The sequence below is a fragment of the Dipodomys spectabilis genome, unplaced genomic scaffold (assembly GCF_019054845.1).
Source record: "Dipodomys spectabilis isolate Male_0828 unplaced genomic scaffold, ASM1905484v1 ptg000136l, whole genome shotgun sequence".
Classification (NCBI taxonomy): Eukaryota; Metazoa; Chordata; class Mammalia; order Rodentia; family Heteromyidae; genus Dipodomys; species Dipodomys spectabilis.
Window position 1 is genome coordinate 3,507,977 of NW_024870813.1, and position 15,994 is coordinate 3,523,970.

The window sequence follows — 15,994 nt, forward strand, 5'->3', positions numbered from 1 at the left end:
ACAGTATTTTCACAACAAAAAATAAATAAAAATTTTAAAAAAAGAGTCTCATAGACTTTCCTGCCCAGGCTGGCTTTGAACCGTGATCCTCAGATCTCAGCTTCCTAAGTAGCTAGGATTAGAGGTGTGAGCCGCTGACACCCAGTTACATAGGGTTATTCTTACTCTAATTCCTGGGCTGTTGAAGGCTCTGGGAATGGCTGGGAGTTTGTTACTCTGTTCCACACCTAGAGGAGACCATGTAACATGCATGACTCCATCAGGACACCGTCTTTTATGTCCTGCTCATGTTTCCAAATGCTTACTGGGCGCAGAATACATAAGAAGCAAATGTGTGAGGTCTGCTCCTCTCCCCCACCCCTAAGCCTAGGCTGTCTTCCTCCTCTTCTTACCATACAGGGTCTCCAAAAACCTAGGAATATTGGGTGCTGGTGGCTCACACCTGCAATCACGGCTATGCAGGAGACTGAGATCTGAGGATCACAGTTCAAAGCCAGCCTAGGCAGAAAATCTTGTGAGACTCTTTTCTCCAGTTAACCATAAAAAAAAAAAGCCAGAAGTGAAGCTATGGCTCAAGCGGTAGAGTGTCAGCCTCGTGCAAGAAAGCTAAGGGAGAATATAACACCCTAAATTCTAAATTCAAGCCTATTCCTGGTGTGCGCATGAGCACACACACACACACACAAAGAAAGGCAAGGGAAGTGCTATCTAGAGCCATTGCTATAGATATAGCTAGGGACCGTGTCAAGAGGTGTTGCACGTTTATATCTAAATACAACAGGGGCAATAGGAATTTATAGTTAAGATGCTAGGTGGGGAGCAAATAGATGGAAAAATGATTCAGAGAAGACCTTCAGAAGATTCTGGCTAACCCAAGTTAGTCAGCCTTCTGTCATTATACCAAATACCCAAGATAGCCAACTTATAAAGAGGAAAGGTTTATTTTAGCTCGACGTTCTGCAGGTTCCTGTTCATGGCCAGTTGACATGGTTGTTTCTGGGCCTGTGGTCAGGCAACACATCATGGCAGGGAGTATGTGCTGGGAAAAAGTCTGTTCACCTTGTGGAAAGGAAGAAAGAGATAACCGAGAGAAAGAGGAAGGGCTGGACTCCCAACATCCCCTTCAAGGGCATGCACCAATGATCTAAAGACCTTTCCATAGGCCCCACCTTTGGACGGTTCCACCACAACCCAAGAGCACCAAGCTAAGGAGTCCTTTAACACATGGGCCTTTAAGGATTTTCATGATTCAAGCTGTATCATCAAACGAACAGGATACTTGCTTGAAAGATAGGCCGAGAGGCATATATCATTGCCTGAGATAAGGTAGAGGTTGAAGAATCTGATCAGATGCAGAAGGTGTGGGGGACTCTTGCTCAGCAGGGTTTCGTTCGAACTGGGTTTTACAAGGAAGTGCACAGAAGGGCTCAGAGATGGATGAAAATGTGATCAAGCCAAGACTGTCATATTGAGTAAACTGGCAAAAACTCTGGATTCACGCCCAGGTCTTCCCGATACCAGACCCAAGTGCTTTCCAAGCTGCCCCTCCTGTCTCTTACCTAGGAGGGGGAAGGGGTTGCATATGTCCAACAGCTGCAGGGGGGGGGGGATGGGCAGCTGAGCGGAGGGTGCTGCTCCTGGAGACAATGGAGGCAATTGTAGGAGAGTTGGATGGATGGAAGGAAAAACAGGTGTATGGTTGGTGAAGCCAAGGAACAGCTTAAGGGTGTGGCAAGCAATCACAACCAAGAAGAGGGAAAATTTAGGGATTATGTCCTTGGCCTTCACCCAGTGCTTTCCCAGCATTTGTTACCTTGGAAACATTGTCTATCACCAAATGTTACTTATTCTGCATCTGCCAAGGTCTGGACTGCTTTTGCAGGCACTGTACCAAGAATGCTTTCCAGACATGCACCCTCCCCACACCAGCTACAACATACTCTCACATGTGACCCTAATTTATGGGCTCTCAGTCCCACTGTGTGTGTGTGTGTGTGTGTGTGTGTGTGTATGTGAACTCAAGGCCTTGGGCTCTTGCTTGGCTTCTTTGCTCAAGGTTGGTACTCTACTACTGAAAATTTAGCTAAGCTCCCCTTCCAGCTATTTGCCAGTTAATTGGAGGTAAAAGCCTCTCTGATTTGATTGCCCAAATTAGCTTTGAACCCAAATCCTTAGATTTCAATTTCTTGAGAAGTTAGGATTACAGGCATGAACCACCATTCCTGACTTCAGCCCCACTTTTCGAAGAATAACCCAAGGTCAGAGAAATCAGGGATGGTCCCAGTTTGTCAGTTAGACAAAGGCAAAGCCTAGATGCAGATCTCTTAACCAAATTCCATGGTGTATGGCAAGATATTGGAGGTTTATCCTCAGATCAACTTCTAATGACTGTTTATAGGCATGGAGCCAGATGGGGCATGAGATTGGGACTCTTATTTCCCAACATAGAAATAGGTAGACATCATGCTTCAGTACCAAAAACAGATAAAGGAAAGTTTGTTAAAGAACTTACAGGAGCCAGTTACCAGTGGCTCACGTCTATAATCCTAGCTACTCAGGAGGCTGAGATCTGAGGATTGTGGTTCAAAGCCAGCCTAGGCAGGAAAGTCCGTGAGACTCTTATCTCCAATTAACTATCAGAAAACCAGAAGTGATGCTGTGGCTCAAGTGGTAGAGTGCTCGCCTTGAGCTGAAGAGCTGAGGGACAGCGTCCAGGCTCAGAGTTCAAGTCCCACGACCGACAAAAACAAAAAAACAAACAACAACAAACAAACAAAACTACAGAAATCAACACATTCCACTGCCGTGGTCTTGCTAGAGAACCTGCAGGTTTTGCAGAAAGGCACCACAGGGCTCGTGGCCCAGGATAAAATTAATCATTGAGAGGACACTGCCACCTTGTGGCATCCTTAGTGCATTGCTTAGTGACATGCTTAGTGCATTGCATAGCATCCTGTCTTGGAGAACAATTTGTGTATTGGAACTTTGCTTTTCCTTCTCCATTCCTCTTACTTTAAGTTAGATATAAGCACTGGTATTTACTCAGTGAGTGAGAATGAAAGTAAGCATGTATTTGAGCAAATTTAATCAAGATTGGCTCTTACAAGGAAAATGAGCAGAAGTCTCATCACTATTGTAGCAAAAGCAGCAAAAAATAAATTAGGACTTTCTTTTCTTGGGGGGGTCCAGTAGTGGGGCCTGAACTCTGGGCCTGGGCGCTGTCCCTCAGCTCTTCAGCTCAAGGTTAGCACTCTACCACTTGAGCCACAGTGCCACTTCTGGGTTTTTTCTTTTTGCTTATGTGGTGCTGAGGAATCGAACCCAGGGCCTCATGCATGCAAAGCAAGCACTCTACCACTGAGCCACCTACCCAGCCCTGAATTAGGACTTTCTTATGATTAAACTTTTTTAAATATGGGGGAAATTTTCAGAATTCCCTTTATCTTTAATGAGTGATATATATATATACATACATATATATATAGGTAGATAGACAGATAGATAGATAGATGAATTGATGATAGAGTGTAGGCAATTGCTAATTGCTAATCAGTTGTATACAGACATCTTGTCTCTCCAGGAAAATTATCTCAGTGGAAGTCTTGGTGATGAGCCAGTCCTTTACTTTGAAAACAATCTGTTAGTTTGTGACTGTAATCCAACTCCATTTGGCAAGGAAGAGAAATCTTTCCCAGAACAATCAGATGAGATGGCTGGGGTAGAGGATATTACTCTACTATTTTTCTTTGTTCCTTCCTCCTTTCCTTCCTTCCTTCCATCCATCAGTCTTTTTCTAAGCCCACTAACCCCACCTAAGGGATAGCAGAAGCAGGGTTCTGAGCATGCTACGACAGGGGATGTGTGAGGCTTTTTCCCAGGTGGGTTTCACTTAAGGAAGAGATTGTTCTGAAAAATAATGGTAGGTTAAGTCCTAGGCATTTAAAAAAAAAAAACAAACCAAAGGCTGGGAGCAAGTGCCTCATGCCTATAATCCCAGCTATTCATGAAGCTCAGACCTGATGATCACCGATTGAAGGCAGTCCAGACAGAAAAGTCTGAGTTATTTCCAACTAACAAGCAAAAAGCTGGAAGTAGAGATGTGGCTTACGTGGTAGAGTGATAGTCATGAGCAAAAAGGCCAAACGAGAGCATGAGGCCCTGAGTCTAAGCCCCAGTACAACACACACCCAGAACAGGGATGAAAGGGGAAGGATATTAAGGAAGAAAGTCCACCTTAATTGTGAGTTGAGCCATACAACTAAGTGAGGCACCTAAAGCTGAGGATGAGTACATATTTCATACATCTGGAATGAGAGAAAACAATGTATTTCTGCGGTAAGGACTTGAAGAGATTCTAAAGGAAAGTTCTGGATTATCTTTATCACCCTAGTTACTATGTCCGATTGCATATATGTGTACTCAGTTGTACCACAATTTCTACTTTGAATTCCAAGCCAGTAGGTGTCTATGTTTTTGACCCAGGCTGTCACGCTGTCACTTGAACCACAACTCCACTTCCAGAATTTTGGTGGTTCATTGGAGATAAGAGTCTCATGGACTTTCCAGACCAGCTTTGAACTGTGATCCTCAGATCTCAGCCTCCTGAGTAGCTAGGATTACAGGTGTGAGCCACCAGCGCCCAGCCTGGAAAACCTACTTATTTGTAGAAAATCAGCAGAACCGGAGGGCCATGAATCTGCCCTGGGTGTGGGGGAGCAGAGCAAAGCAAATCTGAAGAGGTCCTAGGTCTGCCAGTCTAACTTGGGTCAGATCCTGGTTGAGTGTTAGCCGTGGGTGAGCACTCAGTCAGGAGTATGCAAAGGACCTGTGGGGAGGTGAATCTCGGGTGTGAGGCAGCCATCTTCTTGGTGAGCTGAGCTTACCTTGACCTTGTCTCCAGGGTCAAGGTTGGGCTGCTGGAGGTTGTTGGGAAGGGACAGTGCAGAGCTCTGCTTGCCCATGAGAACTTGCAATCCTGACAGTGCTTTGGGATATGGGCAGAAAACTCAGAGGTTGTGAGGATGCGTAGAGTTATTCCATGAGTAAGATTGGGGAGGTATGGGTACAATCGAAGCTTCCAGAGTGAAAAGCCCTGGTCACGCCCATGAGTAGCTGCTTCAGCCCTTCCCACTTCTTGTCAACCCAGGCCAGAGTCCGTAGGCCCGAGAGGCTCAGTACCAGAGCCTCTCCTCCTCTCCAAGAAGCTCTAAAGCCGGAAGCCTGGAAGCATCTGTCAAACCTGGGGAATCAGGCATGATGGTAAATCTCCCTTCCTTTCTTCTCCTCTGAACACCAGGGAAGGATGTTCATCTGTTTCGTCTGTTTTCCTTCTCTTGCACCCTGGGGAATGGCTCATGGACAAAGCTGACACCAGACACCCTTGGTGTGGGTCTTCAGGCTCCTTCTCTTCCAACCCTTCTTTGCTCTGACAAAACTCATCCCCCTGTCGCTTCTGACCATCTCTCCTCATCTCCTTCCGTAGGAGGAGGTGTCTGAGGATGAGGGAAGTCCCTAACAAAGACATTCTGGGGATGGATGAGCTGCAGAGAGCAGAGTCAGGATGGTCAATGTGGACCCCATCATTTTTCCTAGCAACCACTCAGCTTGATTAAGAGCCCAGCTCTTAAGTGGCTCAGGTGCAGAGATCTCCCTACCCTGCCCTTGCTCCAAGGCCCAAGACAAAACCTCTTACACGGGCATGGGAGTGTGGCTGAGGGGCATCTCATCTCCGCAACACCGTGGCCACGATTTTGGAAACAGTGCTTTGGAAAGGCAGCCTTTGCTCCCCTCCTCCTGGCTTTGTGAAGTGATAGGACTGGCTTGTTTTGTGCAAGCTTCTGGAGAGGTGGGTACAGGTAGCCTGGTTTTCTGCATTTGTCTAATGACCCTAGATCTCATTGGACTGACCACCCTCCATTCCATAAGTTCCACAGGATGGGCCTGGCCCAGCTGCTCCTCCATTATGAGACTTCCTGTGTAGCCTCATCTCTCTGTTCTTTCATTCCCTCGAGTCCCACCTAGAACTCTGCATCTGCCACACCTGAAGTGCCCTGTGGGAGGCATAGGAAAACCCAGGGATGAATGGGTTGGGGTCAGAGTAAGCCACTGGCACCACTTCAGTTTAATATGCAGTGTCTAAATGCTGATAGCCTGGGACAAGTTCCCACCAGAAGCCCCTCCCATCAGGGATCTGTCTCCTTTCTAAGACTGAATCACTGGGGGGATACTGCCACAGTTTAGATGGATAGCTGTTTTAATGAGCATTTGCGATGTGCTCAGAAACCTAGTAAGTCCACATTCATATTGCTTGTCACATTCAGGTTAGCTCAGCTTGGAGACCGTGACTCTTCCAAGACTTCTTCTACGGAGCTTAGTGTCTCTTTGTCCCTGGATCTAGCCTTGGGCCACACTCAGCCAGTTCCTTATTACTGGTAGATGAGTGGCTGAGGCTTGGCTTCTGGGACAGCAGCATCTTGTTGTGGGAACTCGCCCCAGGCTGTCAGAAGGTGGATCTGCTTCTGAGCAGGCCCAGGGAGAGCCTCACTGGGTGCGGTCCTGCTTGCCCTTCTGGGGCAAGAGACCCAGGCTGAATCCCCCGCAGAGCAGCTCATTGCACAGAGCATAATTGATAGCATTGACTGTGGGCACCATTTTGGCGATAAGGGCGGGCACCTGGGGTGGCAGAAAAGACCAGGAAAGACATTTCAGGGTTTTTCCTCTTCTTCCTCATCCCCACCAGGTGACTCCTTGCTCCACCCACACCCCCCCCAGGCTGCCCATCACGGAGTCCTGATTCTGAAGCCTCTGGGCCTCTCCTGAGTAGCTGGCAGATGTGTCGGGCTTATGAAGTCCTGCAGAAACCCAGTCCATCCACCTATGCTCCCATCCACGCCAATCTCAGCCCCTCATGACTGTAGCATCAACTCATTCATCCTGTCTGCCTGACCCATCGCTCAGCTCAGTGAGCAGAGAATGCTGAGGGGCCAATTCTCCACTCATTATCTCTTCTAAAAAGGAGTGTGGGGGGAGAAGGGAATGAGAGTGGGGGAGGGGGACCAGAAGGTGAGACAGAGAGATGCAAAAATGGAGAGCCTTCTAGCTTTGGACCCTGGATGTATCTACAAGTATCTGTACCATCTGCAGCTTGGGGGAGATGGAGTTCACATCCATGATGGCTGCATAAAAATACAGGAGGGCATAGGGACCCCAGCCCAACAGCAGTGTCCTGGTTGGCAGAGTGGTGTTCACCTGGAGAGAAACAGGCATCAGAGGCATCATTTCACCCCAGCTGTCTGCAGTCTAGAGAGGGTAGGGAGACTAGGTCTGTTCTTACCAGTTCTGAGCAGCAGGGGCAAGGCTTCAGGAAGATTTTGAACCGGCAGAAGACTGAAGGACTTTTATGGGTTTCTCTGCTTTGGAATACCATGTGACCCAAGGCCTGCTTTTTAAGTGTACTTGAGTTCAGTTGCTTTGTTTAAAAAGAGCCTATGAACACCTGGCTTGCTTGGAGGCAAGGGCTACTGGTGGGATTGGATACTGGGGATCTTTCCTCTTTAACAGTATTCAGGGCTCTGTGACTGTGTGTGTGCAAAAGGGTCTCCAGGCACAGAACAAGCTCATCATTAGTGGCAGCAGACACCTGGTGACAGCGACCTGTCAGAGCTCAATGGATTTCCAGGGCATCAGATTCAACCAGGGAGCAGGTCCCACCTGGAGCATAGTGGATCCTCAAGTTCTATCTAGGGCCACAAGGGGGCGCCAACGTTGAACTCTAATTTTCAGGGTGGATTTGTTACGTGCTTGCTCCAGAAGTCTTACATAGTAAAATGTTGATGTAACATACCAATATCAGTGCCACATTTTTTGTGTGCAGTCCTGGGGCTTGAATTCAGGGTCTCATTCTCTTTCCTGGATTTTCCCCTCAAAGTACTCTATTGCTTGAGCCTCACCTGCACTTCTGGCTCTTTGCTGCTTCACTGAAGATAAGAGTCTCATGGAATACTGTTGTTGTTTTTTGTTTTTCTTTTGCCTGAGCTTGCTTCCCACCTCAATATCCTCAGCTATCAGTCTTCCGAGTAGCTAGGGTTACGGGTGTCAGCTACCAGTGGCCAACCAGGGGATATAGTTTTCTTTTGAGTTGTCCCTTCTTCTGGAGAAAAAATAAAGGCGGAGGTAGGGGGAGGATCAACTCTAAGAGACTACTTGGGAGAAGCTGAGGCTGGAGAAGAATCTGTACCTCAGTGGGTGCCCACTGAGATCTCTCCAAGGCCATCTGTGCCTCAGCTGTAGGGATATCGCCGATGGCTTAAGTGAACAGAGGTAACAGGAAAGACATGGTGCCAGCCTTAGTTCCTGGCTGACCGAACTTCAGAAAAATGTGGCTTTGTGTATGCAGACAAGACTTGGGGGGAGCAGAGTACAGGGTGTGGCCAGGCCTAAGAGCTGGGAGCTGGGAGCTGGGATCCTGGCCCCAGTGCAGTCCTTGTATTTCTGTGACTTCACAGGCATGTGCATCTCCTGCTGAGCTCCACCTACACGGTCCATTCCCCATGCACAGAAATTTTAAAAATAATGAGGAAGCAGATTAAGGGTCTTCATAATGAAACTGGATAGCATACTGCTGTTTATAATTGGTGATAGCTATGAATAAAGACTGACACGAAGGGACTACTAGGCAGCCACAATTTTTTTTCTGTTGTGGGGCTTGAACTCTGGACCTGGGTGCTGTCCCTCAGCTCTTCAGCCTAAGGCAAGCGCTCTACCACTTGAGCCACAACACCACTTTCAGTTTTCTGGTGGTTACTTGGAGATAAGAGTCTCACGGACTCTGCCCTGGCTGGCTTTGAATCTTGATCCTCAGATCTCAGCCTCCTGAATAGTTAGGATTACCTGCACCTGGCTGCCACAAAAAAAGTTTTTTGGTGTGGGAACTATGGTTGAACTCAGAACCTAGCATTCTTGCTCAGTCCTGCCTCCCCCACTTCCCCTCCCCCTCCCCCCACAAGGCCTCCACTTCTGGCATTTTGCTAGTTAATTAGAAATAAGAACTCTCAGATTTGTCTGCTTCAGGTTAACGTCAAACCATGATCCTCAGAATCTCATCTTCCTGAGTAGCAAGGACTGAAGGTGTGAAGTATCAACACCTGGCAGGAGAGTGTGCTTTTTAATGCTCTATGAGTACTATGGTGGTGGAGTCCCAGAGAAGATTTGGATCCATGTCTGTTATTACCAGGTGTGTGACTTTTGGCAAATTGCTTAGCTAACCTCCCTTTGTCTCAATCCAGTTTGTAAAATAGGGCGAGCAAAGCTTTGCTTTCTCAGACAGTGGTCACCAAGAGGAAATAACAATGTGCATGAAGTAATATTGAATACCTGTCTTAAAAATACCCCCGAAATATTCTGTCTGCTATGACTTATTTGCTAAATTGCCCAGGTAACAGAGTTAAAAGTGGCAAGGGAATATGAATACAGAAATGTGGAAATATTCCAGAGGACTTCTTTTGAAGCATTGTTTTTCTTGGACAAATATGCTTGTAGGTATGATTTTTATGTTGTAACAGCCTGTGACGGTGATTAAATCAAACATCTGAAAGCAACTGAAGTGTTATTTAAAGGGTCTGTAATTTTGTGCTAAGCCTCAAATCCCTGTGAAGTGTTGAGTGTGAAGGCATGGGCGGAATCTGGCAGGAAGCCCTGGCTCCTGGGGTTGAAGGGTACGCATCACTCCCAACCATCCCAGCTCTTCTTCCCGGAACTTGGTGAGGAGGGAGAGTAACCTTTCACCTTTCACATTCCATGCTCTATGGAAGCTGAAATTTCTCTTCATGATTGCAAATATAGAAACCGTGAGTAATGCCAGGCATTGGTGGCTCAGGTCTGTAATTCTACCCAGGAGGCTGAGATCTGAGGATCGTGGCTTGAAGCCAACCCAGGCAGGAAGGACTGTGAAACTCTTATCTCCAATTAACTACCAAAAAAAAAAAAAACAAAAACAAAAGTAGAGCTGTGGCTCAAGCAGTAGAGTGCTAGCCTTGAATAAAAAGCTAAAGAAGCAGGATGCCAGTGGTTTAGGCCTATAATCTTAGCTACTCAGAAGGCTAAGATCTGAGGGCTGAGATTCAAAGCTAGCCTGGGCAGGAAAGCCTGTGAGAATCTTAATTAACAGGCAAAATGCTGGAAATGGAGCTGTGGCTCAAGTGGTAGACAGCTAAGAAACAGTGCCTGGTCCCAGCATTCAAGCCTCAGGACTGGCACAAAGGAAAAAGAAAAGAAACCTATCACAGCGTGCATGTTCCCTGGGAGGAAGCAAGAGATTTCTGCTGCTTTAGGAGCTGCTCTTTACCTGGAGACGGCCACTCCTTGCGAATTTCTGCTTCATGAGCTGGTAGGAAGTGAGTGTGATGAACAGGGGCACTAGGAAGTTGAAGAAGGCCATGGTGAAGAGGAAGCTGGTGAAGTTTCTACAGGTAGGACGTTGAGGAACAAGGTCAGTTCTCAAGAGTGCTCACCTGCCCTCCCAAGCCCACCAGCCTCTGCACTCCACAGACAGGTGTGGAGAACAGCCTCCATTGGACAAGCACACAGAGTGTGGTAGCTCCTGGCCCCAGCTGATCTCTTCAAGAAGTTTTCTCAAGCCGGGCACCAGTGGGTCACACCTGTAATCCTAGCCACTCAGGAGGCTGAGATCTGAGGATCAAAGCCAGCCTGGGCAGGAAAGTCTGTAAGACTCTTATCTCCAATAAATCACCCAGAAAACCTGAAGTGACGCTGTGGCTCAAGTGGTAGAGCGCTAGCCTTGAGCTGAAGAGCTGAGGGACAGCTCCTAGGCCCAGAGTTCAAGCCCCACAACTGACAAGATTGCTGAGATAAGGAAGAAGCTCCTTCAAGTTCAAGTGGTTGGCCTTCAACTTAAAGTTGTTATTCCAACATGGAGAATGGAAGAACTTAGTTCAGGAGATGTATTCACCAAACGATATCAGTGGAACCAAGAGGATGAAACATTCATGGAGTGTTCTAGGGGCAAGGATTTGAAAAGAGCCTCTGGAGCCAGTGCCAGAGGCTCACACCTGTAATCCTGGCTACTCAGGAAGCTGAGATCTGAGAATCTCAGTTCAAAACCAGCCCAGGCAAGAAAGTCCATGAGATCCTTATTTCCACTTAAAAACCTAAAAGCTGGAAGTAGAGTTGTGGTTTAAAGTGACAGAGCCTTAGCCTTGAGCAAAAGAGCTCAGGGACAGCACCCAGATCCTGAGTTCAAGCCCCACCATTGATGTGTGTGTGTGTGTGTGTGTGTGTGTGTGTGTGTGAGAGAGAGAGAGAGAGAGAGAGAGAGAGACAGAGAGACAGAGAGACAGAGAGACAGAGAGACAGAGAGAGACAGAGTCAGAGAGACAGATGGAGAGACAGAGAGACACAGACAGAGACACACAGAGAGAGACAGAGACAGAGACACACACAGAGAGAGACAGAGACAGAGACACAGAGAGAGAGAGAGAGAGAGTCTCTGGATGACAAAGAGACTGTCTAGTGTGCCTCTGAAGAAATAATTGAAGGTACCCAAAATGAGCCTGGACTCTCAGGTGATAGCCATGGGGAAGAGGCAGGGCTGACCAAGAAAGAGCTAATGGATATTTCAGACAGCCTTGTCCCAGAAACTCAAGGTCAAGGGGCCTGCAAGCCACTCCCCCCCTCTCACCTGTCACCCCTGGAGTAGTCCAAGGTGCAGCAGGTCCCCAAAGGCTCATAGTTATAGTGACCCCAGCCTAGCAGGGGCAAAGCTGCCCAGAAGGCAGAGGACAGCCACACGAAGATCACCAGGGAAACGGCTGTGTCCCACCCTAGCAGGCTGCCTGCACAGACAAGAAAGGAGGAAGCAGAGTTTATGCAGGGAAGATACTCTGATCAAGTGAAAAACAACAACAACAACTTGTGCTTGGACACAGGCCTCTATCATGCTCTCCCATCCTCCCTCCTTTCCTGGAACGAGTGTATCCTCTCCCCTGCCCCCCAATCACCTGTGGGAAGGCACTGAGAACTTATTCACGACCATCCCCACCTTGCCTCTACTCCTCCCCACACCCAAAGCTTGAGCTATCCCTTCATTGGGGGTGGGGACAAGACATACGGGTGCAGTGATGATGATAGCGTCCCCAGGCAATGGCTGCGCTGCCGCTGATGCTGGCCAATGCCGTGACGAAGCCCTGGAATCCGTGAGCCTGGCAGCCCTCCAAACCATACGGCCAGTGCCTGTTGGAGACATTGGGCCCAGGTGATCTCTCCAGCCCTCCCCTGCCCCCCGTTCCCACACCTGCCCAGCTGCAGTTTGGTAGGTTCCTGCATGCTGTTCCTGCTTTTACGAAGAGGGTATTGTCATCTACTTTTTCCAGGAAGGGAAGCAGGGCCTTTAGAGCTTAACTCATCTAGCTGGAGGGGTAGATCCTAGTGCAGGTCATGTAGCAGGCTGGACAAAAGGTCTCTGCAAGGCCAGAGGTTTAACTGTTCAGCCTTCATTCTGCAGGGGGAGGAAGGATGTTTAGAGAGGAAAAGGCACTGAGTCCCCATCACACACATAGATAAAGGCAAAGTTAGAGGGAAGACCCCAAGCCTCTCATCCCTCAGATCCGTCGGCCAAGTGTTTGTCCACTGCTTTAGACCCCACAGAGCCTTCACATCCGGATGAGATCAGCCTTCACTTATAGTGACCTACCCAGATGTGAAATGCTCAGTCAGCTTAAGGAAAGAATCTAGAAATGCCTTCTCTAAGCTATGTGGGAACACCTTGGCTTGCATGTAAGGAGACAAGAGACTCCAGTCCAAATCCTGTTTGCTCTCACAAATACTTATTTAGGGCTACTTAGGTAGCATTGTTTCAAGTTATTTGTAAGTCGTTAAATCAATACTTCCAGCCACCCATATGAACTAGATAATAATATTCAATTCCTAAAGTAGGTGAGGGACATCATCAGCCACTCACTGATGGTTCATGCCTGTAACCCTAACAACTCAGGAGGCTGAGATTTGAGGAACTCAGCCTGGGCAGCGAAGTCCATAAGACTCATCTAATTAACCTCCAAAAAGCCAGTAGTGTAGCTGTGATTCAAGTGGTAGAGCATCAACCTTAGGGACAGTGTCCAGGCCTTGTGTTCAAGCCCTAGTGTGGATGGGTATGCTCAGGTGCATTCACACCCCCCCCCCCACACACACATCCAGAAAAGCAAGAAAATAAAAGTAAAAAAATTGCCAAGAGCCAGAAAGAGGAAGCTAGAAGGATTCAATGAGGCCACCCTGTTAGAGAGTTCATGCTCTTAATCTTTGAGCTTGTTACATCTTTCAGGTTTGAGCAACCCCCATGTCTCGATATTGGCTATGGTTCTTCAGTGATCATCTGGAATTCAAATTTAGTCTAGTTCAGCCTGCCCAACCCTCTGCAATTGGTTCATTTTCTATAGGTAGAAACATTCTGGCCTGGCTTCCCAAGACCCCAAAGTCACGCCTCAGGCAGGGCCCCGGAGTCTGTGGACCAGGGAGCTGGCTAGTACCGTAAGAGGCTGGAGATGGCGGCGATCAGGGCATTCAGGCTGATCCCACTGTCTGCCACGGCCAAGCTCAGCACCAGCAGGTGGTTGGGAGTCCGCAGCTCCCGGGTCTTGCAGAAAGAGAAGATGGTCAGACCATTGAGGCTGAGACCAGAGAGAGCTGAAAGGAAGGGTAGGGACTGGCATCTGGGCTGCTGTGAGTCACTTAGGGTCCCAACCAGGGTCTGGGGTGGGTGGAGCTTCAGCAGTCTCCACCCACTTCACACCCAGCAACTCTCTAGGTGCAGTTCTTCAACTACTACTGAAGTGCTGAATGCTCTGCTCCATGGCTGGCCTCCTGCTGTGAGGAGCACAATGTAATATGAGCACTAAGCAAATATGGCAACCCTGAAAAGAGCATGTGACAAAGATCAGCTTATGCAGTCTGTGTGTGTGTGTGTGTGTGTGTGTGTGTGTGTGTGTGTGTGTGTGCGTGAGCATGTGTATATGTTAGTACTGGGGGCTTGATCTCAGGGCCTCAATCTCTCCCTTGCCTTCTTTTGCTCAAAATTTGCACTCTGTCACTTGAATCATAACTCAAGAGGATGACTTAAAGAGGGGAGGCAGGAGGAAGAAATTTGGCTGGTGAACTGGAGATAAGACTTCCACAGACTTTCCTGCCTGGGCTAGCTTCAAATTGCAACCATTTGACCTTAGCATCCTAAGTAGTTAGTTATTGCAGGCATGAACACAGGTGTCCAGCTCATTCAGTCTTCTCTTTGACCATCTCCTCTCCATGTACAGTTGGGAAACTAAAGCTTAAAGACTCTCACTAACATGCCCTAAGTACACAGTTGGTAAGTGGCAGAGCTAGGGCTCTGTCTCAGGTGTTTTAGATTCCAAAATGCCTTCTCTGGAGGCTGTGGAGAGAGCCTGGGAGATGATTCAAGTTAGAGCTGGAAGCTGTCCAGGGCCCAAAATGGCAAGGTGAACTTGAATTTTAGCCTGATCCCTCACCGTAGGACAGTAATACCTCAAAGGACAGGAATGTTCTTTGAGCTTTCTAAACGACAGCTTCATCCATCAAGAGAGTTTTTTTTTTCTGCTGGTCCTGAGGCTTGAACTCAGTGCCTTGGCACTGTCCCTGAGCTTTTGTGCTCAAGGCTATCACTTAAACATCTGAGCCACAGCTCTACTTCTGGCTTTTAGTTATTTGTAGCGAAGGGCCTCATTGGCTTTTCTGCCTGGGCTGGCTTTGAACCATGATTCTCAGATCTCAGCTAGTCTAGAGTTTTACACAAATGATATCTCTTAACCCCCATAACTATCTACTTGCAGTATCAAGACTATGGAGTTAGAAGAACTGAAGTGTCTTGGTTTTCTACTCACCTAGAAAGCAAGTGACAGAGCTGTCTGCCTTCAGAGCCTTCTGAAGGCCTGATCTTTTATGGGATTCTTAGCACAATTTCCCAGGAGTAAATTATATTTTCTCCTGGTTAGAGTGACAAGAAAAGTTTGAGTGTGGGTTCTTGGCTGACTCCTGGATACATCCTCCAAGTCTCTGCCTCCCTTACGTGTGTCTGGATTTGTTCTCCTATCCAGCGTGGTATATCTCCCAAAGGGGAGATGCCCTAAGATTCCTTGGGTCCAAATACCAGAAGAGGGTGTCAAGATGACATAACATCACAGCTGATTTGGGGGACTTCTCTGGCCAGTGCTATGTTTTGAGCTCTGAGAACCCACTGGACCCCTGTTCCACCCAACACTCTGCCTGGCTCACCTTCCACCAGCAGCACAGTGCCCACAGTCAGCACCTCAAGCTCCCCAAAGCCAGTTGGCAGGTCCCCGGATGTTGCCATCAGTGGTCTTCCTCCCTCTCAGTGGTCCTGCTCTGCTCTGTCTTTCCAAAATCAGACCCGTCCTTTTTAAAGAACATTCCACATGCTGGCACATGCAGATTATCATGAAATAAGGGTTTTAATGCCTTCTTTTGCCTCCCCTCCTCTAAATCACCCTTTTGGCCCAAGCCAAAGGAACCCATTCACCAGTCAGACAGTGTGGCCTTTGTGAAGCTAAAATAGAGCCCTGTCTCATTCATTTAAGCCCCACTAGGCAGGATTAAAGTCTGAGGATCCAAATGGCATGTGGCTGAGAGCTGAATTGGAAAAGTATTATTGCATAACCAAGGAGGGGAGTCGAAGGAGGGATTGGAGTGGCAGCTGTTCAGGAGGACTGGTTAGGAGTGGTGTGTGTGTGTGTGTGTGTGTGTGTGTGTGTGCGTGCGTGCACGCGCACATGCACATGCATGTGCTCACAGGATCACATAGATGTGCTGGAAGCAACTGAGGAAAGGATGAGGTTTGGGGTATTACCTACTATTATAGATAAAGAACCTCAAATAAGGCCCGGGATTCCTGTCTGGAATTGACCAGTAACTAGCTTCATGCTCTACAGTGGGACAACTCGGTCTTCTCAATTTC

At 47.9% G+C, this 15,994-nt stretch overlaps 1 protein-coding gene across 3 annotated transcripts; it reads right to left on the reverse strand.

The window, feature by feature from the left end:
* Positions 1-6,540: 6,540 nt before the first annotated feature.
* Positions 6,541-15,373, reverse strand: Rgr (retinal G protein coupled receptor). Of its 3 annotated transcripts, none has more exons than XM_042690353.1 (7): positions 15,295-15,373; positions 13,539-13,695; positions 12,125-12,246; positions 11,696-11,849; positions 10,343-10,460; positions 7,135-7,248; positions 6,541-6,672 (listed from the first exon to the last, which is right to left on the reverse strand). In XM_042690353.1, the coding sequence occupies exons 1-7, from the start codon at positions 15,371-15,373 to the stop codon at positions 6,541-6,543; spliced, it is 876 nt and encodes a 291-aa protein (XP_042546287.1). The 3 variants fall into 3 exon arrangements, with proteins under 3 accessions (XP_042546287.1, XP_042546286.1, XP_042546288.1); XM_042690352.1 differs by having other exon boundaries at positions 12,125-12,273; XM_042690354.1 differs by lacking the exon at positions 7,135-7,248.
* Positions 15,374-15,994: the final 621 nt, after the last annotated feature.

What these genes read in the sequence shown, in the direction of transcription:
- Rgr (XM_042690352.1), bottom strand. Translation starts at nt 15,373, where the DNA reads ATGGCAACATCCGGGGACCTGCCAACTGGCTTTGGGGAGCTTGAGGTG. An exon ending in CACTGTGCTGCTGGTGGAAG is followed by an intron (nt 13,696 to 15,294) that starts GTGAGCCAGGCA and finishes CCTTCCTTTCAG; the next exon opens with CTCTCTCTGGTCTCAGCCTC. An exon ending in CAAGGAGTGGCCGTCTCCAG is followed by an intron (nt 7,249 to 10,342) that starts GTAAAGAGCAGC and finishes GTTTCTCTCCAG; the next exon opens with GTGAACACCACTCTGCCAAC.